Here is a 25629-nt window from a genome sequence, read left to right as displayed (position 1 = left end):
AATATAAATGTCAGAGCTGGAAAGAAACTGAGAACTTAGAAAATAGAATTCCAAAGCTAGAAGGAACTTAAGAACATAGACTATCAGAGGTGGGGAGAATGTATGAAAAAAAAGAATGTAGACTATAGAAAATAAGTCACAGAGCTGGAGGAGGTCTTAGAATACTACAGAACCTCTGAAATGGGTGCAATTTTAAAACAAGTGTCCGTCAGAGCTGGAAGGGGCTCTAGAATAGTGAATGTCCTCTGAAAAGGGCCTTAGAACATGGGATATCCAGGGGTGGAGGGGAAGACTGCCCTTGGAAAGCCCATAGAGCATGTGTTGCTGTTCTTTGTCTGCTGTATGTATGAGGATGCTTAATGGACAGGTCCTACCCCCCCCCCCCAGTCGAACATATACAGGTATTCCAGCTGTTTCCTGAAGGCTTACTTCATGGAGATGAAAAGTCTTTTATTTGCATACTGAGTCAGAATTGTGGGTACAAAGAGGAAACTTCTCACCTCCTTATGACTTTCAATCTAGGAGGAAGAAAAGCCACAAACCTTGGAGTGTGGGGGGAGCCCTTCCTGTACCCAGGTCACCATATGGCCTTGAATACATGGAATTTGTGTTTCTTCTTATCTATTCTTTATTTAGTTGGAGGTAAATGGGGGCCCAGTGAGCAGTGGGACTGGACCCATCCACTGTGTAGCTGTGTAGCCTCTGAGGAGTGACCATATTGATTCAATCTAAGAGGGGATCAATTCAGCGACTGAGATACCACATACAGAGGGTTCTCTGCACCAGGAGGTGAATTAAGTGGGAGGAATACATGTAGCTAAGTTTGAGCTCACTCTCCCTAGGGTCTGAGGGGGGCAAGCAGAATGTGCCCCACTTTGGGGAGATTACTGTGAACCCCTTCTTCCCAGAGATCAAGGTGTAGAGGGGAAAAGAGTACCCCAGTTAAGGGGATTTTTTTTTGGTACTTTAATCCTTGCTATACTTCTCCATCAAATAAAATATCCCTTTGATGCTCAATGGTTATCAGTGATTTTAAGAACATTGGTTCAGCAGGGGCAGCTAGTTGGCACAGTGGATAGAGCATCTGCCCTGGATTCAGGAGGATCTGAATTCAAATCCAGCCTTAGACACTTAATAATTGACTAGCTATGTGACCTTAGGCAAATCCCTTAACCCGCCCCCCCCATTGCCTCAAATAAAAAATTTTTTTAAAATTTGGAAGAAAAGAAAAAAAAGAACATTGGTTCATCGGTACAGAGGGGCAGGTCAATGATAGATGATGAGATGTTAACTGGTTAATTGATATTGTTGAGGGGAGGGAAATGTACAGGATACAAGGTATTAGAAGAATCCTATAACCCCTAGAACCTTCCTCTAGTCATCTAACTTGGCAAGAGAGTTGGGGTTAGGACAGCCAAGAATCAGTGTCAGGGTAGAGACTCCCTCTCCCCAATTTGCTTTCCTGCCTCCTTTTGCCTTCTTAGATTATAAACTCTTTGAGGACAGGGATTATCCTCTTTGTTAAATGAATGCCCCCATGCTTAGCATATGAAGCAGATTCTTCTTTTTGGACTGAATTTAGAACATAGCTGGAAGAAGAGCTTAGGACCGAAGACACCAGGTGACTGAATTGGGATCATCTCTTTCAAATAATAATTTTTGTAAAACCACCAAGCATCATAGAATGAGGAGTTATGGGTAATAAGAATGATAAACACGAGCTGACATTTGAATCTGGCTTCCCAAGTTTCCTTCTCATGCAAAAATGAGGGAGCTGGATTAGATGACCTCTAAAATCCTGTGATCCCGAGAAAGCCCATCCAGTGATTCCTTCATTGGATGACTGATCATTGGCATGGAGGACATGGAGGGGTCCTTTTGTGGCCTGGAGGGGCACAGAAGCCCCAAAGTTCCTACTGTTCCAGTGGCCTCTCCTTGGTGTGGACAGTAAAAGTCTGAGGGATCCCAGCCCAGTTTTTAGGAAGGCTGGGAGGACTCCAGAATGGATGGTGCAGAGCCCTTGAGAGATGCCAGGGGAATAGGAATATAGAGATAATTAGAACCTGTGCCCAAGTGTCTATTAGAATATACTCTTCTTTCAGGTTGGTTCCTGGTCAAAGCATGGAAGGATTTTGCAGTTCTGAAATCTGCCAGCATGGGGGGCTAGGGATGGGAGATAAGGGGGCTGGTGGGGCACTGCTCACCTGCCCCACACAAATTGATCATAGATGAGGAAGAAAAGATCATAGGACTTAGGGCCGGAAGGGGCCTTTGGTATCATGGAGTCCAAAGCCTTTTATGACAGATGAGAAAACTGAAGTGGAGGAAAAGGAGAGGTTAACTTGCCCAGGTTCCCACTGTCTGCTCTCCTCTGACTTTGCCCTGTCGGGGCCTGGTTGAGTGGCTTAAGGGGATATTTCAGAAGGACAAGGAAGGCAGGAAGATGTCAGGAGGAAGGTGGCCAGAATGATGAGGGGTCTTGAGAATACATCCTCAGAGGAATGAGGGGGAAAACTGAGGATGATTGCATGGGAGGCAAATGGGAGGGGGACAAAGCAAGACAACTCGTCCTCCAGTATTTGGAAGATGGTCACAGGGGTTAGAAATTCGACATTGTTGGTCCCCAAGGGATGAACTGGAGCACAGGGGGGAAATTACAAGGAAGTAAATTTAGAATTGATCCCCCAAGGAGTCTAGCCATGTTTGGGACCATGGTGGCATTCTTGGAATAAGGATGTAGCCTACATAAGGAACAACTTTAAAGGAAATAGCAGTGATTGAGATCTAAGTTCTGGTCCATTTGCAAAAAACTTAGTGTGATCAGTATCCTGGGTGACCCTAAGTCACAACTTCTATGTCTGCTTAGTCCACTGTAAAATAAGGGGGCTTGGCTAGATGATTCCAAAGCTCTGCCTCTAGGATCCCATCTGACCCCCCAGGATGGGCAGAGGTACCCCTTGCCCTTCACTAGGGTGCTGTTTTCTTCCAGTTGCTCTTCCCAAGCCGGAGAAGCCCATCCCATAGTAGCAGCAGCAGCAGCCCTAAGCAGATTGGGTTCCATGTGTCCCACTAATGAGGCTTAAGTGTTTGATTTGGGCTCCTGCCAGTGCTGGTGAGGAGAGAAGAGAGATGCGTGGCTCGTGCCAACCACTCTGCAGCAGTCCTTTCTAGGGCAGGCTGAACTTTCAACCCACAGCCCTGCTCCCCAGACTATGGGGCATGGGGCAGGGAAGAACAGCCTCCAAGTCCCATGTCCCTGCCCTGGGCCCCCTCCCCCTACCACCCATCCTTCTTGCATCATACCAATGGAACACGTGATGGGCCCTCTGAGCTTTATTAGACCAAGCACCCACGTGATGGGGGGAAAATAAACTGACAACCTGGGTTCGAGTCCCAACTCTGAGCAAGCCAAAAGTTGTTTCATCATTTGTAAAGTGGAGGGGTAGGGGGCTAGAAGACTTCTAAGGTGTCTCTTCACACACACACACACACACACACACACACACACACACACACAAACAGTGCACACATACTCATCATTTTGATAAAAGTCAAAGTTCCTCAGGATTCTGAAAAGGAGTCTCTGTAGACTAGGGCTCTGACCCCTGGGATTAAGGACATCCATTATGCCAGTGACGTCCTGTGTGACCTTGGGTGAGTCTTTTCTGTAAAAGGGAAGGGGAGAGGTGTGTCCCTCCTCAATGCTTGCTGAGCTCCTACTCCGGTGTGAGGCACACACCTGCCCCCTGCCCAGGAGGGGGTTGTTGAGGGTCAAGAAGACGGAGGAGCCTGGCACCGTTGAGCTGGTGGAGTTCGATGGAGGGCCAGAGGGGTGGCGCTTCAGCTGGGGTGCCCTGAGTATTAGGGCTGCAAGGACCTGCCAGAGGACTGGGATCCAACGCCTCCATTCTACAGATTAGCGAACTAAGGTCTCACGGGCAGAGAGCTTGTCGGCTTCACGGTCAGAGCCAGCCAAGAGCTCGGCTTCCTCGCCATGGCAATGCTGCTTTCGCCACCCCACCAGGAGACGACAGCTCAATAGCAGGCCACCCACTGGCCGGGACCATGGCGGTCCAGATCCAGGGCAGCATGTGTGGATGTGGGACGGATCAGAGGATCCTATGGCCAGCTGTGGTTCTCCACCTGTGGGGCATCCTCCAGTCAATCACTGCCCTCTCTTGGAAAATGGGTCAACTAGCCCCGCCCTCCCAAGAAGTCCTCAATGGCTGATGCTTTCAAGCAGTTCTTGCATCAGAGCACATCCCCACGAGTAAAAAGGGGGGTTGGCGTCAGTCAGGTCTTCAGCCTCCCTTCTCTGTCCCTGGGGTTGGCACACGCTGGGCTGGTCCCCCACAGCTTGTAAGCTCTGGGAAGGCAGGGCCAGCCACAGGCCTGCTCTGCAGCGGGGTGAATGCCTGAACTCGACAGAGCCCAGGAGAGCATGCTGCTTGGGGACTGGGGGCCAGAACACACACAGGGCAGGGCCTACATCACCAATCCCCAAAAAACTTTATTGTTTCAAGTGACAAAACGTCCTTGGTCTCCACAGGGCTCTTGGGGGGGGGGGTGCAGAGGGGGAGGCCCACTGCCCGTTACAAAAAATCTGAGGCTTTTTATCAAAATGTTATAAAGTGGTATCAAAAGAAAACCCAAAGGTGGGCAGGGAGGGGGGAGGGGGCAGGGTGTGGAAGAATGCTGGGAGGAGGGCCTAAGGGGGGGGGGCCAACACCAGCAACCACTCAAAGGACTGCATCCCAAGGGGGTGGGGAGGACGTGGGGGTACAAAGTGCATAAATGTGCCTGGGGGTGGGGCGGGGAGGAGGCCAGGGAGGGGCAGGCCCAGCCCCAACTGAGGCCCTCCTCCCTGGTCCAGGGCTAGGCGCTCCAGAGGATGGACACGAACCACCTGGAAGGGAGAGAGAGGAAGAACTGATCACTTCAGAGAGGGGAGAAGCTCGGGCCCTCTCCCAAACACTGGCCCTTCTCAAGCATTCCCTGAATCCCCAGGTTCCCCGGACGGCTTCAGGCAGATGGACAGAATGGTCTTTTTCCTCCTCCAAAAACAGCAGCTGGGACAGGTGCACTCAAGGCGCAGACCCTGGGCAAGTCACTGACACCTTGGGGGATCTCTCCTCTGATGCAGATCGCCCTCCCTGGTGAGGCGTGCCCTCTCTACCCTTCACCAGGCAGGGCGAGGCAGCATTCCAAGCCAGGCTTTGGGGGTACATGCCAGGGAACACCCTGGCTAGTGGTAGGGATCCTCCAGCCACCAGGTCCACTACGGGGGGGCGTCCACTCCAGGGGAGGCCCTCCTCCAAACCCAGGCCTGCAACAGTGCCCAAGCCTAGAGCCTTTGGAGGCCACACAATGGCCAGATCCTTCCGTCTGATGCTGGGAAGGCTTGAGGTTCCTAGAGGCTCTCGCTGAGGGTCCCCAGGGATAGCAGTCAGGGTGAGCATAGACCCCCAGCCCTGGTGAGACCCCCGCTCACCTTTTAAGCATCACCTCAGACCCTCTTCTTCTTCAGCTTTAATGCTTGTAGCCAGGTGGGTGATGAACCTTCAGACCTAGATAGTGGACAGAGAGAGAGCGTGAGCCACCAGTCTTTCCTGGGCAGGACTGAGGTTGTGAGGTGGCCATCTGTGGGTAACCCACAGATGAGGAGACACTGGATGGGCTGGAAGGAAGGTCAAGGGAAATGGATTCGAGTCTCAGCTTTGCCCCCGACTCCCTGGGTGATGTCAGCAGTGTCACACCTCTGGGCCGGAGGGCCGCAGGCAGAAGAGCTAGTGGGGGTCTGGGGAAGAGGAAGAGAGCCCAAGTCTGCCCCTGCAGAGCCAGCTAACACAGGGGCTGTGTGGGGTTCAACTCAGATGAAGATGTCATTGGAAAATAGCGAACAAAGTAATAAACAGCCAGTAAGACAGCCGTTCTATGTCACCCCAGAGTGCCTGGGCCCTGGAGCAGGGGGGGTAGCCCAGGTCCTTCCCACCTACCCTGAGGATTTCTCTGGCTTGGGAGGTAAGACAAGGGGCTTCCCTAGGCTGGGAACCTTGCAGGATTTGGAGCGCTGGACGGCAGATTCCTTCTGGGTTGACTTGCTCTCCATCTGCTCCCCTTCCTCAGCTGAACGATTCCGGGGACGCAGCTTAGCCTGTGTTTCAAAAGATCGAGTCACAGGTAGAAAGGGAAGCCCATGAAAAAGAGGAGAGGAGGAAGGGGAAGGGGACATCCCAGTGGGGTCTGATAGAGCAGCACCATGGACTTGGCTGGGTGACCCTGGTCGAGTAACTTCTCTGGGCTAGGTTTCCCGCTCTGTGAATTTAAGCGATGGCGGAACAGCTAACTATGGGAGGGGTGACGATTCCCAGGAGGGAACAGCCAGGACGCCGAGGACCAGAAAGCATCTCTCTCTCTGATCATTCCACCCGTGGCTCCAGGCCTGCTTCATCTTCTGTGCCCCCCCCCAGTTTTGTGGCCACATGATAGCCCTGCCCCCTCCCTACTTCTGCCAGGATGCTGCTGGTACCTTAAGAGCTGAGGGGCTGAGACCAGGGAACAGGTTGACTTTCAGGCCCTTGGTTCCCAGGGACATCCGCGTTCGGCGACTCTGTGGCTCCTCCACCACCTCGTCGTCTGAAGACGGCACCCGAGAAGCTCGAGGCTCTAAAGGAGGATGACAACAAGGATGAGGCTCCAACTCGGCCCCAGCCACCCAGATCCCTTCCATGCCTAAGGCTCCAGGAGCCGTCCACTCAACCTAGTCGCTGAATCAATCTCTCCCACCCCCTAGGGTCCTGGTAAACTGGTGTCCAGAGTGGGATGATGGGGGGGGGGGGGAGAAACATGGTAGCCATAGCTTGGTCCAGAGACCTCTCCAGGTCTGTTCTTTCATCCAGCTGAAGGGGCAAAATCCCTTAGCTATTGCGCCTCCTCACTTCATTGGATCCTGCTGAGGTGTGATCCTCACAACCCCACCTCAGGTGAAAGCCCTGCTTTCCCCCCCCCATCCCTCCCAGGCCATACCTGTGGAATCCTGGAAGATCCAGGCATCAGACTCAGCCTCTGAGAGCCCCAGGGTGCCCCCAGGCCGGATGGCTGGGGCTCGATGCCCCCGCTTGCGACCCAGATTGGCACGGCTCCGAAACATGGCACTGTCTAGAACTTCTGTGTCCTAGAACCAGATGAAGGTAACTCAGCCCACCTCACCAGATACCAGCAGCAACAAAGGGGGGAGGACTAACCCCCAGCCCCACTTGCCCATCTCTATCTCAACCAAGGCCACAAAACTAATACGTGTTAGATCCCTGGGGGATTCCCCAAAAAAGGCTTAGAGAGGGTGTGATGGGACACAGCAAACAGAAGGCATCTAATAGATGTCTACTTGAATTTTTGATATGATGTTTAGGAGAATGCATCTGACCCCATCTGAGGACAGTAGACCCTTCCCACCTAGAGAGTCCAACCCAACTGACCCTAGCCCAGAGCTCTGGCTTCCACTGACCTCTATAAAGGAGAAGTCCTGGCTAGACACCTCGGAGGGAGAACTGGGGAGCAGCCTTGGGGCTGCGGGGCCATCCCCATGGGAGGCCCAGTTGCCATCCATCTCCTCTGTCCAGCTGGCCTCGCCATCAGGCTGGGGCCTGCAAGAAGGCAGAGGGGCCCCTCTGAGCTCCGGTTCCTCTTCATCATCATCATCCGCTATCATTTCCTCTTTCTCCTCCTCCTGCGGCTGGCCCCTGGGCCCCGAGGCCGACCTCTCTCTGCCAGCGGATGCTCTGAGATTGCTGGTGGCCAACATGTCTTGCAACAGGCCCTGAGAGCCAGAAGGTGGAGACCGAGCAAGGCACCCACTGGGGCTGTGAGAGAAGGTGGTGAGGAGAAGGTCACAGAACACAACCAGAGGCTGGAGGCAGCATTGCCCACTTAGGGCCTCCATTCTCCCCCTGATCCTTCCCTGGCTCCCCAGCATCTTTCAGCATCAACATGTGAAGAAAGAATGAGAACCTTACAAGGAAAAGAGAAATAGATGTGGGTCTAGTCCCGTCTCTGCCCTTACTGCTTGGGGGCTTTGGATGGTCACCTCAGAGGCCTCTTCCTCACCACTAATATGAGGAGCCTAATCTTTGTGTTGACTCTGTGGTCAAGCTGGTTGTAAGAAGCACTTTGGAAATCTTCCAGTCCTAGCTAGGAAAGAGCAGCTTTGGTTTGTCATTCTTCAAGGGACCGGGCACCCTGGGGTCACCCACCATTCAATGTGGGAGACAAAGGGAGTGTCAGTTCCAGTGCTGCATCCATGTGACATTGAGCAAAGCCATGCAAGCTCTCCAGACCACATATCTGAACAATGAGGGGCTCGAAGCAGAGGGCCTCGAAGGTCCTGCCAGGTGCCCTCAGGCCAGTTCATATCACACCTACATCCTCTCTAAGCACAGACACAGACACAAACACAGACATACACACACACACACACACAGCATCCAGGATGGACACAGGCCACAAACAGCCCACAAACAGCCCAAAAAGGGGATCAGAGATTGAGTGTACTGCTAGCTGCAGTGGCAGCCCAAATCAAGGCCAGGAGGCTTGACACAGGGTCATGTCCTTGGCCCGGGGGGCTATGTCTCAGTTTCTCTGGGGAGAAGCAAACAGAAGTGACCAGAGACTAGAAAGGTGAATGTCCATGCAGCTTGTGGTTCCACCTCACAGTCAAACAGATGGAGAAGGTGGCAGGGAGGTTCCTCATGGAGGAAGGACTCAGAGGTCCTTGAGGGCCAAAGCTGACTTCACCCACAGGCCAGCTTCTATGCCTTCCATCCAGTGGATGGCTGGGCAGATGGGCAGCAGAACCAGGGCCAGGCCCAAATCTGAACCCAAGGGGTCCAACACTCTGGAATCTACATTGAATCAATGCTGCCTAAGGCTGCTGGAAGGGACAGGAGGTGCTATGGGAACAGACCTATGGTATAACAGGATCAGGGGCTGGCCAATCCATTTGGGAGATGGATAGCCTGGAGAAACCTCTTCTCTCTTTGGGGCTCAGATTCTGGGTCATACAAAAATATCAATTAAAAATTAGCCTGTTATTTTTGGTCAAACATTTAATTAATTCACCCCCCAAAAAGGTCAATTTACTGAACTTTTGAGTCTCACCTGCAGTTGCCACAGCAGCACCAGACCAGATGATTCTGTGAGTCACAGGGGCCAGACATTTCCTACCTCTGCTCTAGAAGACCCCTTCTAGATCTAACAGTTGGTGAGGCTATTAATTAGGCAATAATAATAATAATAATAATAATTTACAAAGGACCTTAAGATTTGCAAGCACTTTACATATATTATTTCATTTGATCCCTGCATCAATCTAATATCTGGTCAGCTACAGGTTCTACTAATTAGACCATTTTTTCCAGATGAGGGCACACAGAGGCTGGGAGATTAATGACTTGCCCAGGAACGTGTCAAAGGCAGGACTCAGCTCTTTCTTACTTCAAGCCCAGCACTACTCACTATTTCCGCTGGTTATCGTCAAGTCTGGTTCTACCATGTGGCAAATGAGGAAACAGACCCAGAGAGTAGAGATTCCAGTGTCAGTTAGCGGGAGAGCCAGACCTTGAATACAATCCCTGAATCCTGATTCCCAAGTTAGGACTCTTGGCCAGACTGGCACACATGGGGGGCCTTAGGAGGAAAGCAGAGGCACCAGACCCAGAAAGAAGCCAAGGTGAGAGAGAAATCCCCTGCTGGGTCTGGGGATCTACCATCAGTCATGGTCATAAGGAAATAGGGAAGATTCTGAACCAGAGACCCTGGATTCAAATCCCAATACTCCTACTTCCTGCCTTCTCTGGACAGGACTTGTGCAAGTAACTCACTTTCCTCCTCTATAAAAAGAAGCCCTTGGGGTGGCTAGGTGGCACAGTGGATAGAGCACTGGCCCTGGAGTCAGGAGTACCTGAGTTCAAATCTGACCCCAGACACTTAACAATTACTTAGCTGTGGCCTTGGGCAAGTCACTTAACCCCATTGCCTTGCAAAAACTAAAAAACTAAATAAATAAAATAAATGCTTACTATGTGACAGCACTGAGCTAAACCCTAGGGATGCAGAGAAAGGCAAAAATAGTCAGGGAGCTAATATGCTCATGAGGGAGGACAAGGAAGGACAAGGACAAGGAAAGGTCTGTGTATATGCAAATGTATATACAAATGTATATACAAGTATATATGAAGCAATAGAAGGCAGTCTGAGGGAGGAAGGTCAGAGCAGCAGGAGTCTGGGAAAGGTCTTCAGAGGGAGGGAGGGAAGGAGGAGGAAAGAAATCAGGGAAGTTGGAAAGTGGAGGTAGGGAAGGAGAGCATTCTAATTTGGGGGAAAAACCTAGCCCAGACCCAGGAGATAAATTGCTGGGTGCAAAGAAGAGCAAGACCCTGGATCCCAACATATAGAAAGCAGTAAGACAGAGAAAGGCCGGGGATGTGAAGGGCCTACAAGGGATAGAGTTCCTGCAGTTTAGGAAAAGACTGGTCCCAGGAGGCCCAGATTTGAATGGAGAGCACTGTGAGGCAGAAAAACTAGTGAAGAGGCTCCCATAGTCCAGGCAAGAGGTGGGGGGAGGGGGAGGAAGAGCCCACCCCCAAGTGGAAGCTTCAGGAGGCAGGAGAAGCAGAGAGGACCTGATGGAACACAAGCTGAGAGCAAACATCATGTCATGTCATCTCTGTGACTGGGGAAGCTGAGAAAAACTTGACCTGATCAAGAGTCTGGACTAAGTCTGGTGAGACCCAGGGCTGGAAGGCCACCAGGTTCCCTAAGAAGGAGCAATGTGTCCCAGGTCAAAAAACTATAACAGATTAAAGTTTCCGAACTGACTAGCACAAGATCAGACCCATGAATGAAGGGCCATTCTACTTCCAGTTCTGGGAGAGGGAGACAGAAAGGAAGAAGTGGGGAAGGAGGAAGGAAAGAGGGGGAGGAGGGAGAGAGGGGAGGAGGGAGAGGGGAGGGAGAGGGTGAGGAGGAGGGAGAGGAAGAGAGGGCAGGGAGAGAGAGGGGGTTGTCTGGGAAAAGGATAGTGCCCTCAAACTGTAGTAAGGAAAGTTGGAAGGGGCTTGCTAAGTTTGAAGTGACTGGTCCACCATCTCAGAGGTCCAAAGGCACCTGGTAGAGCAAGCCTGACCCTCAGGAGAGAGCCTAGGACTGGCTAATCTGGGAATGCCCTACACAGAGATCCCCAGTGGAGATGGTCCAGAAGAGAGTAGAAGGTGCAGGACAGAGCCAGACATGACAGCACCTTCAGCTAATGTAATCTTCTGGTCACTCAAGCCAGGGCAATGATGGGGCCCAGACCTGGGCAGAAAGGGCCCTTGGATAGGGTACACCCAGCCCTTCTGAGGGCAGCTCCTGCCACACAGAGGCCCAGCCATCACCCAGGAGCCATCTCTCAATGCTGCCCAGGTGCTCCTTCTGCTCAGGTCAGTATCTCCCATTCCCAGGGTGAATTTTAGATCTCTTTCAGTCCCTGTTGGGAAGCTGCTCCCCTAATTTAAAGGGGAGCCCCAGAAGGACCCCTGAATGACTCTTGAAAAGAAACCCACTCTGAAGAGATGATGAAAAAGGGTAAAAACATCACTTGTGCATCACTTGTTCATAGCAACCCTGTTTGTGGTGGCAAAGAATTGGAAATCAAGTAAATGTCCTTCAATTGGGGAATGGCTTAGCAAACTGTGGTATATGTATGTCATGGAACACTATTGTTCTATTAGAAACCAGGAGGGATGGAAACTCAGGGAAGCCTGGAGGGATTTGCATGAACTGATGCTGAGCGAGATGAGCAGAACCAGAAAAACACTGTACACCCTAACAGCAACATGGGGGTGATGATGGATCTTGAAGGACTCCCTCATTCCATCAGTGCAACAATCGAGAACAATTTTGGGCTGACTGCAAAGGAGAGTACCATCTGTATCCAGATAAGGAGCTGTGGAGTTTGAACAAAGTTCAAGGACTATTCCCTTTAATTTAGAAAAAAAACCAGATATCTTATCGTCTGATCTTGTTACCTCTTAGACTTCTTGTCTCTTCTTTAAGGCTCTGATTTCTCTCTCATCACACTCAATTTGGGTCAAGGTCCAACATGGAAACAAAGTAAAGACTGACAGATTGCTTTCCGTGGGGGTGGGGGGAGGGAAGTAAGATGAGGGGAACATTGTAAAACTCAAATAATATCTTTAATAAAAATAAATTTAAAAAAAAGGAAAAGAAACCCACTGCACAAGCATAGGCATTTATGTGAAAGCAAGAGGGAACCAGCTGCTTCAAAGACTCCTCACTTTCCACATGGACCCCACCCCCACCCCATCATTTCCACAATGAGATGCTCCCCTGCAGAAAGCAAGAGACCCTTGAATCGCTGCAGCTCTGGGTTTGGCAGCCCCTGGGCTCCCAACACTTTCACCTCTCATCTAGACAAAGAAAGAGCTGAATGAAGATAGCATCTTACGAGTCCTGCCACCCAGACATTAGGGATCCTCTAAAGTCTGCAATGGTTCCTATTGCCACTGGTCAGATGATCTAACATGAGGAAAGGATGGAGGTGGCAGAGATCAAAGCCAGCAACCTCGAAGGAAGGGCTGACCTGGCCCGGGTGACCTCTCTGGAAGACAAGTCCTGTCCTTTACCCCTACCTCATTCCACCCTCCCCCCAACCCCTCCCCATGCTGACTTTGGCCCTCAGCCCTTCCCCATTAGAGCAGAAGCTCCCTGAAAGCAGGGACTGGCATCCTCAGAGTTGAACAAAGCAGTCATCTGGCCTTTCATTCCTCTGTCCTGGGCCTCCAGAGGAAGCAGGCCAGGAGGCTTCTGGTTTCTCAGCCCTAGCAGAATGAATGACAGCCATGACCAATACTCTTTATGCCCAGAGCCTGTCCCACTTAGGGCACACACATACATTATCAGCTGGGTGGCACAGTGGATGGAGCACAGGCCCTGGAGTCAGGAGGACCTGAGATCAAATCCAGTTTCAGACACTTGAAACTTTCTAGCTGTGTGACCTCAGACAAGTCACTTCACCTGACTGCCTCGCACCCAGGGCCCTCTCCAGTCTTCCTGATCCGTATCTGGCTACCGGACCCAGATGTTCTGGAGGAGAAAGTGAGGCTGGTGACTTACTCAAATCCAATTCATATGCTTGTCATGGCATAATCTCCTCTAATGACATGATCTTCTCTATTTGGAGAACACCCTCACCCTCATTGTCATCATATGCCATCATCCATCTCAAAGTCTCTAAGATCACCTTTGTTCACCACAAAGTGCCTATGCCCCACCAGAGGCAAAAGATATCACACACTTAAATTGACCTGCCTTGGCCTACCCAACTCTTCTATGATCCAACACTGGGGAAGTTTTACAGAAAATTCCTAATGATAAGTTTTGTCAAACCATTTTGAAGGACCTTAATATAGAACATCTTATCTTAGAGGCAATCAGGTGGCAGATAAGAGGGTTGGACCTGGAACCAGGAAGACCTGGATTCAAATCCAATCTCAGAAACCTGGACAACTATGCTCTATCTTCCTCAGTTTTCTCATCAGCAAAATGCAGATAATAGTATCTCCCTCCCAAGGATGTTGCAAGGATAAAATGAGGTGAATTTGTAAAGCATTTTGCAAATCTTAAATCATTACATAAATGTGAGCTATTATGGTAAACATGTTCTAATTATGCTTTCTAATGCTGTCATAAGCCAGTGTTCACTCTTCCCAAACTTTAGGAGAAAAAATACAATAAAATCTTTAGAAAAAAGTGGTGGAGCAGAGAAAGACAAACCAACCTTTGGTAAGCAGGCCTTCCTATCTCCACCTGAACTCCAGGGCAAGGGTGACAGAGCTGCCTCTGCCCTGGATCAGGGCTCCCTTACCTGTTTCCTGAGTTTGTAGTTTCTTTCGCATCCATCCCGATATCAGACCCATTGTTCTCCGAAGGCTGTGAGTGGTCCCCACCACACTGGCTTTCCGAAGTGCTGGGACGGCTCACCTCTCCAACTCCCAGCTCCCGGGTTTCTGAAAGCTCTGTGCCCTCCAGGTCACTGGATAAACTTGGGCTTCCGAGGTGCGTGTCGCGAGCCCAGTCCACCTGGCCGACCCCGTGCTCTCGGGCTTCACTTGGACCTCTAAGATCCAAGCTCCCTGAAAGGTCAGTGTTCTGGAGCCCCAAATCATTCTGCCAGTCCATCTGGCCAACTCCACATTCTCGTGCCTCTCCAGGCCCCATGGTCTCCAGGGGACTAGATAGCTTTGTATTCCTAAACCCCAGATCCTGAGTCCAGTCCGTTTGCCCCACACCATGCTCTCTGAGGCTACCCTCCGCCCCCAGGCCTGTGTTTCTCAGCTTGGGATCAGGGCTCCAGTCTGCCTGCCCTACTCCATGTTCCCTTGACAAAGGAGGATCTCCAGGTTTCCTATCACTGGGTACATCCACATCCGTCACCCCAAGGCTATGAACCCAGTCTGTCTGGCCTACCCCACACTCCCTGGTCTCACTGGGCCCAGCTGACTCTGGTACCACAGAGACATCCATGTCCCTCAGTCCTAGGTCTGGGCTCCAGTCTTTTTGCCCCACTCCAAGCTCCCTGGATTCCGCAGGCCCTCCCTTCTCTAAGCCACTGGGCATTTCCATGTTTCTCAAGCCCAGATCGGAGGACCAGTCGGTCTGTCCAACTCCATGTTCTCGGCTTTCACTAGACCCTTCTGATCCCACACAACCAGAAACATCTAAGTTCCTAAGACCCAGATCATCAGTCCACTGGGACTGTCCCATCATCATCTTCCCAGATGACACAAAGTTGGTGCCTCCCATCACATCTGAGCCACTCAGAATGCCCAAGCCTGAGCAGTTGCCTCGATCAGTCCCAATGATGCCAAATTGGTCGCTCTTCTCTGTGCCTTCAATTCGGAAGTCACTGGTCCAATCTCGTCTCCCGAGACTGAATTCCCTCTCTGTCTGACTCATGTCTCGTTGACCAAATTCACCAGACCAGTCATTCTTCCCAAATTCCCTGGACTGGCGGTTGACATCATTGCTCCTGTAGGTCCCAATTTGGTCTCTCTTCCCAAATTCTCCCTGATGGTTCGAGTCATTGCTCTTGGACCAACTGCTCAAGTCTCTTTCCCCAAGCTCTTGGTCCTGGAAATTGGAAGTATTAGGGCCATACATGCCCCCTGGCTCCTTCTCCAACATCTCCTCCCGGTGTGTCTCTCTAGAGCAATAGTTGCCACTTTGATCTTTCTTCCCAAACTCTTGATCCTGCTGCTCTGAGTGTCCCACACTGAACATCCCACTCGGATCTCTCTCTCCAAAGGCTCTTTCCAGGCAATCTACATCGCTCTTCCTGCTGCCGCCATATTCATTCATCCAGTTCCTCTTCTCAAACTCCCGAGCATGTAAATCGCCATCCTGGCTACCGTAAGTCCCAAGGGAGTCTCTCTTCCCAAATTCCTGGTCTTGTAATTCAACGGCATGGCTGTCATAAGTGCCAAGGGAGTCTCTCTTCCCAAATTCCTGGTCTTGTAATTCAACGGCATGGCTGTCATAAGTGCCAAGGGAGTCTCTCTTCCCAAATTCCTGGTCTTGTAATTCAACGGCATGGCTGTCATAAGTGCCAAAGGAGTCTCTCTTCCCAAATTCCTGGTCTTGTAATTCAACGGCATGGCTACTGTATATTCCCAGTGAGTCTATCTTCCCAAATTCTCGGTCCTGTAATTCAGCAGCCTGGCTACTGTAAGTCCTCAGCTGATCTGCCTTCCCAAACTCCTGGGCCATAACATCCCGTCCTAGGATATGCTCCTTGGTCTGGCTTCCACTGCTGGTATCAAACTTTTCCTCTACCCCTGGCTGGACAATGCTGTAGGTGTTGCTCCACTCCTGGTGGCTCTGGGCTGCCCCTCCGTGGCCATCATTGATGACCCAGTCCCTCTCACTGGAACTTGAATCCCCAATGCCATAGCCCCTGGTGCCCTCTCTGGCCCAGGTAGAAGAGGAGTTGAAGGTGCTAGGGAGGGAGTCTGCACCAATTCCAAATTCACTTTTCAGATCCTTCTGAGCCCATCCCAAGAGCCCCTGCAAAAGCAGAAAAGATCAAATTAAAAGGCTGCTTAGAGTTAAGATCCAAGTCACACACAAACAGGGTTCAAGTTGAAGCTATTTTACTCTTAGGAGACTCCTTGGAGAAGACTTGACTGAACCCAGTGGGAAAGAGGCAAAATTGAAAAGGCTGTCCAGGTTGGGAATGGGGGGGGCGGGGAGAGAGGAAGGAATCATGTTACCGAGCCAAGGAGTCCATGCACTGTAGAGCCCCCATTCCTAAAGATAGTTCTACTTGTACAGAATCTCCTTATAGTCTAGGCAGTACAAAGCGGTCCACAATCTAGCCCCTAGTGAGTCTCAGAAAGACCCTTACCCCCCTTACCCTCTGTGCCTGGCAGACCTTAGCATGTGGATGAGGAGTCTGAAGATGTCTTTGTCTTCCCGGGACACACTTACCCCCCCAGGTCTGCTGGCCCGAGCCACCAGCTTGGGATCTGGACAGCGAGCCCGCCCTGCCTCTTCCCACAGGGCAGCATTGGCCAGCAGGCGCTCCAAGATCGACGTGCTGCTCTCTTCCCTGCTGTGAGCCATGAGCCCTCCCCACCCCAGGGTGCTGAGTGAGGCCTGATAGGGGCAGGGGGCCCAAGGAAGGAGGGTGAGCCACGGCTCCCTTGTCCCAGACTTGTCTGACTCCTGTCTGCTCCCTGAGACTCAGGCTCAAGCTGCGCAGCTGCAGCCAGCCCCTCCCAGAACCAAGTTGAGTCACCCAGATCCCAGGGACAGACACACCCACTGGCCGGCCCTTAACCCCTTCTCCTCCTCTTCCTCCTCCCAGGCTGCATGCTCCGGCCCCACTCCTGGCTCAGCAACCTGAAGAGCAAACCTGAACCTGCGCCTCTCCCTCAAGGGCAGGAGGGGTAGCTGAGGAGCCCTAGGTTCTAGCAGTGCTTCGACCATGCTCTGGTGATGTGGCCTGGGCCAAGGTGCCCCCCCCCCTTCTCCAGGCCTTCCTTTACTTCTTCACAAAATGAGGGTTTTGGACGACTGATGGAACTCTGATGTTCCACCTTCCAAGGCCCTCCCCGCTCTCAGCCGCTTCCCAGCTCTGACCACCCTTCTAGTCCTGGCACCAGAGCCCCAACATTCTAATTCTCTCTTTGCAGCCCCCCCCCCCCCGCCTCTGCTGGCACCCGGCACAATTCTAGCAAGTCTCTGTACAGGGTCTGATAACCAGGTTCCAATAGGCCCAAGTCCACCCTAGGACCCTGTCAGGCCTCACCTCAGGGCTGGCACTGGGCATCTGAGTCTCACACTGCTCAGGTACCGTTGCTTTCCGGACACCATTGGCACTGGGAGGGGGCGAGGCCAGGAGCTTGTCCAGCCAGCCAGCATCGTTTACAGGGGCCCTGAGGTCAGGTGACATTCTCGGAAGGTCCCCTTCTCCTTCAGGTCTGGTCAGATGGGTCTCCGCTTTTGCCAGGTCCGGGGCACCTTCCTGGGAGGGTGTGGCCTGCTCAGGGCCAGGAGCATCGGCAAACAAGATGCAGGGCTGAGCGAGGGGAAGGGGGGGCTCCTGCTCCCGAACAGGCTCCAGGACAGGCAAGGCTGCCTCTTCCTCTGGAGTGGGAGGGAGGGGAGTCTCCAGGGCAGCCAGGGGTTCCTCAGTTCCTGCAACTTCTTCTGCTTGTAGCAGCAACAGTCTTGGTGAATCCTGGTCTTTGGGCGGAAGATCAGATGGAGGTTTGGTAGAAGCTGAACTCCTGCCATCTCCCTGCTGGTTCTGGGGGCCCCCACAGGGAACTCTCTGATTGTGAGTCCTGACCAGCTTGGAGCCACGATCCCCAGCAGCCTCGTCCCCCTCTCCCTCAGAGAGACCGGAGTCATCCGCCTCGGTGATGGGGGAGGGAGGTGGGGACTCTAGCCGCCACACTCCCAGGCCTGAAGGTCGAGTGGGGAAGGTCCACTCAAAAGACTGTGACAAGCTCCAGTTGGACTCTGTCCCACTCCCAAAGGGCTGCTCCAAGCCACCTCCTTCTTGACCCTGAGGCAAGGCAGCCAGAGAACCCCCGAGTTTCCTCTGATCTTGGCTGGGGGGCCGAAGTACACCTTCTGAGAAGCGGCGGTGTTCTAGGTTGGGGGGCCGGAGGCTTAACTCTCCACCGCCCTCCTCCTTTTTCTCCAGGGGAAATGTTCTTGCGGGCTCCAAAAGGTGGCCCCTTGAAAATGGAACCTGGGAAGAGGTCACCTGGTAATGCTCTGAACTGGGGGACCCTGGGGCCTCTGGGGTGGTAGAAGTTTTCTCAGGAGAAAGGACTGAACTGAGGGACTTAGGGGTTTCCTTTGATGGGAAGGATGGGCTGAACGATTTCTGGGATTCAGGTGACTTCTCTGTGGGGAGGGCTGGGCTCTGGGATCCTGGAGCCGTCAAAGGGCCAGGAGAATGATCAGGAAGGACTGGAGAAGGAGCGTAGTGTGGCTGGGCTGAAGACTTGGAGACCTAGAAAGGAAAAAACTGTCATTCCCCATCATAGCACAATGGAGGGAGCATGTGGGACAGGCAGAGGAGGTCTCCAGTTAGCTCTTCCCACTCCAAGCCATTGCCCTCCCCTGGCTGAGATGGCAAACAGGGATGGAGGGAATCTGACCATGATTTTGGGAGGCTGATGGGCAAGGGGGAAGGGAAGCTACAAATCCGATCAGAAGCACTGAGGTCTTTGGACAGACTCCTTCCAGAAAGTAGGGAAGGGCCACTCCAAAGCCCGAGACAAGCTCCAGCAAGACTCCCAAAGGACTCCCACTTGGGTTTTGTCATCTTTGGTGCAGCTATGGAAAGGGTTAATTTGGGGATCTGAGGACCACGGTTCAAATTCTGGTTCTGCCATTTACTACATGCAGGACCCTGCCCAAGTCATTTTACTTCCCTGTACTTCGTGTTCCTTATCTGTAAAATGGGGGGGGGGGCAGCCTAGCTTTAACATCCTATGACCTCGAGTCTCATCTTCCTCATCTGTAAAACAAGGAGCATGGACCAGAAGGCTTTGAAGAGCTCTTTCAGCTCTGCATCTGGCCCTATGCTAGCTCCACTAAGAATCCCCACCGGGAGCAGCTACCACCTCCACCTGAGAGGAAGCAAGAAAGTCAGGCCCTCAGAAGAAAGGACCCTGAAAGAACAGCTGACTTGGTGCCAGGACTACAGCAGAGGACACAGGGAAGGGGCAGGAGCTGCCTCCCGCTCGGGCCCCAGCCGAGCAGCCCCACCCATCCCCTTCACCACAGGCAGTGTTGTGAGTCAAAGGTTTCCTCACCCTACCCGCCAGACAGACACCAGCCCAGCAGCAAGGAGGGGCTGAAAGGGGAATGGCGCAGGAGAGGCCAACCCCATCTCCTCAGCCCTCCCCATGCACTAGCCCTGGAGTCCAAGGCAGACTCCCATCACAGGCCTAGGTTGGACCATGGGGAAGGGGCTGGCCAGAAGATGTGAAGCCTGGCTCTCCCCCTAAACTTCAGAACCTGATTTTACTTTGTTGCCTCAATGTCTGGGAATAGGGCCTGGGCTAGGAGTGAGAACATTCTCAGTCCTGCTCTTTGACTCTATCTTTAGGCTCTCAGAATCTTGAAACAAGTCTTTCCTGTCTCTGGGTCTTGGTTTTCTCTTCTGGGAATTGGGTGGGCTGCCTGGAGCAGCTCTAAGGACCCCTCTAAGCTCAGATGTTGCCAATCGTTCTAAGTCTTTTTGGGCCCAACGTTATACCTTGAGATCTGACATTGTCTCCGCTAGGGTCCCTCCCAGGGCTGATGTTCTATGACACTATTCCAGGACAAGGGACAACTTACTTCACAGGATAAAGCTGTGCTTGCCAGGTCACCATTGGATGCCAGGTCTCCATTGGACGTCAAGTTGGAGGAGACATACCTGCTGGGGATGAGGGGATAGGAAGGAGAGACAGACTGTTGGTGGTCTGTTACAATGGGGAGAGAGGAAGCTGAGTCCACAAGGGGCTCCCCATCTATAGTACGATCTGGCACAATTCCTAAGCAGCCAAACGACAGGTGCTTTCAATGCTCCCATGAAGCTAGTCTCTCTTGGATACTGCTCCCCATTTTCTATTCCCAACATCCAAGGTGAAATCCTTTGAGGACAGCCCCACCACATTGTTTTCAATCCCACTTGGGGTTAAACTTCTGTTCTCTAAAGAGGAAAAAACTTAATTCCTGTTCGAAATAATTTTTTTAAACAAATGCTGAAGATAGAGGACAAATGAGTTCTTGCATTTGTTCAGTCGTGTCTGACTCCGCAACCCTATTTGGAGTTTCCATGGCAAAGATAATGCAGTGGCTTGCCCTTTCCTTCTCCAATTCATTCTACAGATGAGGAAACTGAGACAGAATGAAATACTTGTCCCGGGTCATATAGCTGGTATCTGAGGCAGCATTGAAATTCAGATCTTCCTGACTCCAAGCCTAGTCGGTGCTCCCTAGTTACACAGTTGCTCGCCCCTAGTCACTCGCCTTCTAATCCTGGACAAGTCCACTGGACCTCAGTTCCTTCCCTCTTCTATAAAATGGGAATTAATACTCAAACAACATAGCACCTCCCAAAGTGGTGGAGAGGTGGTGTTTTGTGACCTTCAAGAGCAATGCAAATATAACATTAAGTCGGAGGTTTCCAGGGATGCAACATTAAGGGGCCCTGCACACAGCAGGAAAGGATGGTCCTCTCACCTGCGGGGGAGACTGCTTAGAGCATTTGGGAGCAGAGTGGGAAGGGTTAACTTTGCTGCCAACAGCACCGCCCCCATCCTTTCCCCAGCCAGGTGAGAGAAATGCCAAGCTGGCTGGGCAGGTGTCTCCTCCTTCCGGGTCTGGCTTAACTGCCGGCGCTGAGCCCCACCCTACCGCGCTTGGCCCGACAAGAGACGGGTCTAGGCCCCAAAGGGGCAGCTGTACCACAGGCTGGTTCCCTGCGCCTGGAGGAGGGGCCTGAGTCACAGCTCCCATCTCTGATGGGCTCAGCTAGGGCCCCGAGGGCTCTGTCCATCCCTCCCACGGAGAGGGCCCACAATGCCCTGCCAACACCCATCCCCACAGGCAGGCACTGCCCACCACGGCCTGCATTCCTGCAGAGGAGTGAGCAAGTACAAGTCGAGATTTAGATGCCTTGGGTGGGGCTGGGGGGGGGGGAATGGGTAGCAGGAATCTATTTAAAGAAACCATACGGTGAAACCATCTGTAAAATAAATCACCAACTCCTTAATTGAGTTATGTAAGCAGGGGTTCTTGCAGCTCGTGGGAGATGTCCAGCCTCAGCTGCCTCTCATACCTGCATGTGTCCCTGCTTCTGTCTCTTAAAGGTCTCATCACAGGAACACAGATTAAAGCCTGGAAGGGACCTTACGAGGTCTTTAGTCCACCCCTTCCTTTGCCAGATGACCCTGGAGCCCAGGATGCTCAGGATTCAAACTCAGGTCCTCAGTCTGCAAAGCCCCGCCTGCCCCTGGCTCAGAGGAGGCCGTGCCTGGTGAGTGCCCAGGTGAGTGTCCAGTGGGGCTCACCAATGGCCCAGATACTAGCAGCCTGCAAAGGGAGGGCCCAGGCACAGTGACATTAGAGACCCTGGACCCTGGACCCATCCCCCCACAGCTAGGGAGACCAATCCAACAAACAGTGACCATCTGCTGCTCGTCTCCTCCAAAGTCTTGCCTGGCTTTCAAGCTCTGATCTCCTGGCTTTGCATCTCAATGCTCTTACTTCCCACCAGAGGCAGTTTTTTACCCTAAAAAGCAGGGCTGGGCCTCGCCGCCCTCCAAGGTTCCTTCAAACTCTAGATCCTGCGATGGGAAGGGGAACAGCAATAGGAGCCGCCAGGCCCCTCGAGGCAAAGGTGGAGAACCTCTCCCCCACCCTATCTCCTCCTCCCCCTCCTCACCTCTCCTCGAGCATCCTGCTAGCTACTTCTGACTGGTCCTCTTGGGCTTCGCCAGGGCACTGCCCAGCTGGGCTCTGGCCTCCTTCCTGGGGTTTTGCCTGTTCTTCCTGAGCCAGATCCCCAGAGATGCTCTGGGTCAATGTCTCCTCATCTCTAGGGCTCTGTATTGGACCATAGGCCCTTGGGCCATAATGGGTGCTGCCATCCTGGCTAAAGCTGAGGCGGGAGCCCCAGAGGCGGTCAGGGCTGGAGGGGCCTTCTTTACGGGGCTGCTCCATCTTGGCCAAGATCTCTTCCACGGTGCTGGCAGAGAATCGATCGGACAACGGGCGGAAAGGAGCCGGAGCCTTCCGGACCCCGGCTGGGACTGAGCATCGGGGTGGAGGAGTGGTCACGGGCCCCTCGTCCTTGCCGGCCTCCCGTGAGTTAGCTCCAGTCGAAGGTGCATCAGGGGCTGGCCGAGGAGAGAAGGCCAAGGGGCGCTTGCTGCCACCGTAGGGCTGGGGTCCGGCCAGCATGTTCATTTTCCTGGCAGAAGGTAGCTCGGCCAAGGGCCCTCGGGGGGGTCTTGGCCCCACTGGCACCAGCAGGCTGGGCTTGGCCGGCAGAGCTGGCTTGGCAGGCAGTGTCCGGGGCTCGGGTTTGGGTTTCACTGGGGGTTTGGCCTTGGAGTCCCCTACAAAGAGGAGGCAGATAGGAGATGATGTGGGAGAGGTTGAAAAACCCATCACTGATTCCCTAGTCAATGAAAATAATACAAACGGGGTGACCAGGTAATGCTGGCACATTCAGAGGCCCACGAGTGCTCTGCAGACACTCGCCCATGGGCTCTATGGCTCCCTCTTGGTTCCTCTGATGTAAAGGCTCAGCTCCAAAGCTACCGAACCTGGACTGTCCCAGGCCCCCAGGCCGCTGCCACCTTCCCCTACCTCACTTGAGAGTCTCGACCATTAGAATGGATGGCTCCTGAGGGCGGGGGGGGGGGGGGGGGGGGCAGTGTGGTAGCCTTCCCCCGTTAGCCTCAGAGCCTGAACAGGCTAAGGAAATACCTCCTGACGTTCTCTCATGTATCCTCTGGAGTAAAGACTGCATCTCTTGGCTGGGCAGCCGGCTTACAAGGGCTGGGTCCAGAGTCAGGCAGGTTTAGGTTTGCACTGACCCTCAGACACGCACTTATTTTCCGTCTGGCTTGGTTTCTTCATGTGTAAAACGTGCCTGCCTTGCACGTGGGGTGGTCATAAGGAAGGACCAAATAAGACAGTATCAGAGAACTGCTTAGCCAAGGAGCAGAGTGGGCACTGCCTAACGGTTAGCTACTTTATGGAGGAGGAGCCTGGGGCTCAGGGAGACCGAGTCCATCGCCCACGGTCCCCACCGTTCAGTGGCACAGCGGGACTCAAAGAAGGCCCGTGTGGTCTCTGGCCTAAGCCAGCTGCTCTTATCCCAGGTGCCCCTGAAACCTCCTGGGGCTCCTGGCTGCCTGAGGAAGGGGGACACAGGCTCTCGAGGATCCCCATGGGGTTCACCAAAGGAATTCTTCATTTGGGCCTGGCTGAAGTCCCCACACCATCCACACATGCCCAGGGGATTTCTAGGCCGGGCAGGTCTGCCCGCCCCCAACCCTCCCCAGAGGCAGCCAGGAATCTGCCAGGGGTTTTCTCAGCCCCCGCTCCCCGAGGACGTGATTCATCCTGAGTCACCTGGACGTCCCTAAGGCAGGGCCCTCTCCTAAGGAGTGGAGGACTCCAGAAGCAGGACCAGAAGCACTCTCCAGCTCCCAAGTTCTAGCGCTTCCTGTGTGGCTCGCTCCCCTCCCCACTTTCCCATCGTGGGCTCCCTCCCCAGGCACCCAGCTCCACCCCGCTCCCATCTGTACCTGGCCCGGGGCCAGCCGGCAGCAGCTCCTCCTCCATCTCTTGGGGGGGCCGGGAAGCCATGGGGGAGCTCTCCCTGAGAGCCGAGACACTCATCGCATGCGGCAGACCTAAAGCAGGGGGGGAGGAGAGAGCAGGGGGCAGTGGGGGAGAAGACCCGCCACGATTAGGGGGGCCGAGGGACGCTACACTTGGGCAGGGAAGGAGGGAGCGGGGCAAAGAGAACGGGGAAAAGGGAAAAACCTTGCAAGGAAGAGTGGGGTGCCAGCGGTGAGCCCGGGCCTGGACCAGTGCCCCGGGCCCCTTGGCAGCGGCTCGGGCCCCGGAAGCAGGGCTCCACTCACCTTTCCCACGGTCACAGCTGCGCCCCCCAACCCCTGGGGGTACCCACGCGCCAGAGGAGGGCACCAGGCTGGGCAGGGAGCTCGGGCCCGGGCCGAGCTCTCCTTCCAATCGCTTCACCTCGTGGGGGACGGGAAAAACCCGCTCCACGCCAACCTGCAGCCGCTGCTCCGCCCCGGCGCCCCAGCCCCTTCCTGGGCTCCCTCCCCGGGCTGGGAGTGGCTCCCACCCCCGGCTCCCCCTCTTTCGCCTCCCCAGCCCTCCCCCAAGAGCCCGGCAGAGCCGCCTCGGCCAAACACGGAAAAACAGGGAATAAAAAGTAAACATCTGGAATACATTTTTCCTTTTTTTTTCAAATTTCTCAATCGCTTTGGCGTCGGGCTGGAATTTGATGAGGTAAAGCCCGGGCCTGGGCCTGTTGCCATGGCAATGGCCTCCCACAGCAGTGCCAGTCTTTGCCAAGCACAAGGCCCCGGCCCAAGGGGCACGCTGCGCCCGGAGAGGCCCCGCTGCCCCCTAACTGTCGTGGCACTGACCGCCTCGGGCTGCCCGGCGCCTCCCACGCGCCCCCACTATGGCCCTGGCATGGGCCTGGCACGGCCCCGACTGCCCCTCCGCGGGTCCCTCTGCCCGCCCGGCACCCACCTACCCGATGGGGGAGGGGTCGCTGCCCTCCCGGCGCCCCTTCCTCTCCTGGCCCCGGGCCCGAGGTGCCACCCCCCCGGGCCAGGAGCCGAGCGGGGGCCGCGGCTGCGGGCCCAGGAGGGGGGTCCCCGAGAGGGGAGGGGTCGAGCCCGGGACTTCCTTCCTGTGGGGCTTTTCCGGCCGGGGAGGAGGGGCGCGGCGGGGCGCGGGGTCGCGGCCGTCTTTGTATCCCGGCGCCATCACCCCGCGCCCCCGGCCCCGGCCCGGCCCCGCCTTGCTCCCCGGGTGTCTCCGGTTCCCGGGGCGCCGCGGCCTTCCCGGCCCCCCGCGCCCCCCGCCCCGCGGCCCCGCGCCCCCCACTCACTCACGCGCTCCCGCCCGGTCCGGCCCAGCCGCCGCCGCCGCCGCCGCCGCGGGGACCCCGCCCGCCCGAGGCCCCGCCCCGCCCCGCCCCCGCCCCGCCCCGGGAGCCGCAGCCGCGCCGGCGGCCGGCAGGGGGCGCAGGAGGCCGGGCCGGGCCGGGCGGGGGCTCCGGCCCCTCTGGGCGCGCTCTGCGGCCCCGCCCCGCCCCGCGCGGCTCCCGCCCGCCCCCCGCCTCTCGGGCCCGCCTCAACCCCCGGCCCCGCCCGCAGAGGCCGCGCGGGGAGCCCGGGGCCGGGCACAGAGGGAGACAGGGAGGTGAGGTCCGGTCCGGCCCGGCCCGGCCCGGCCCCGGCCCCGGCCCCCCGGCCCCGGCCCCGGCCCCCCGGCCCCCCG

General features: G+C 54.5%; 1 protein-coding gene across 6 annotated transcripts; it reads right to left on the bottom strand.

The window, feature by feature from the left end:
- Window positions 1–1825: 1825 nt before the first annotated feature.
- On the bottom strand, window positions 1826–25272 carry TNKS1BP1 (tankyrase 1 binding protein 1). 6 transcript variants are annotated; one of them, XM_074231511.1, is made up of 12 exons: window positions 24878–25152; window positions 23889–23996; window positions 22013–22688; window positions 19921–20002; window positions 17366–18583; window positions 13922–16119; window positions 7505–7859; window positions 7027–7174; window positions 6530–6666; window positions 5997–6154; window positions 5492–5567; window positions 1826–4906 (listed from the first exon to the last, which is right to left on the bottom strand). In XM_074231511.1, exons 2-11 carry the CDS (start codon window positions 23980–23982, stop codon window positions 5507–5509), a joined length of 5127 nt encoding a protein of 1708 aa, XP_074087612.1. In that variant the 5' UTR covers window positions 23983–23996; window positions 24878–25152; the 3' UTR covers window positions 1826–4906; window positions 5492–5506. The 6 variants fall into 6 exon arrangements, with proteins under 6 accessions (XP_074087612.1, XP_074087613.1, XP_074087611.1 ...); XM_074231512.1 differs by lacking the exon at window positions 24878–25152 and adding an exon at window positions 24231–24388; XM_074231510.1 differs by lacking the exon at window positions 24878–25152 and adding an exon at window positions 25238–25272 and having other exon boundaries at window positions 1827–4906.
- Window positions 25273–25629: the final 357 nt, after the last annotated feature.

Source organism: Macrotis lagotis, chromosome 3, assembly GCF_037893015.1.
Source record: "Macrotis lagotis isolate mMagLag1 chromosome 3, bilby.v1.9.chrom.fasta, whole genome shotgun sequence".
Lineage (NCBI taxonomy): Eukaryota > Metazoa > Chordata > Mammalia > Peramelemorphia > Peramelidae > Macrotis > Macrotis lagotis.
Note: the sequence above shows the minus strand (reverse complement) of the source record. Positions and strands in the feature narration are given on the sequence as shown.

Bases quoted from the DNA above. Each gene is read 5' to 3' on its own strand.
- TNKS1BP1 (XM_074231509.1), bottom strand. From the start codon at position 22,800: ATGTGCCAGCATTACCTGGTCACCCCGTTTGTATTATTTTCATTGACT. The intron at 7,175-7,504 runs GTCAGTGGAAGC...ATCTGGTTCTAG, and splicing joins AGGACTTCTCCTTTATAGAG to GACACAGAAGTTCTAGACAG. The intron at 6,155-6,529 runs GTACCAGCAGCA...TTTGAAACACAG, and splicing joins TCAGCCCCTCAGCTCTTAAG to GCTAAGCTGCGTCCCCGGAA.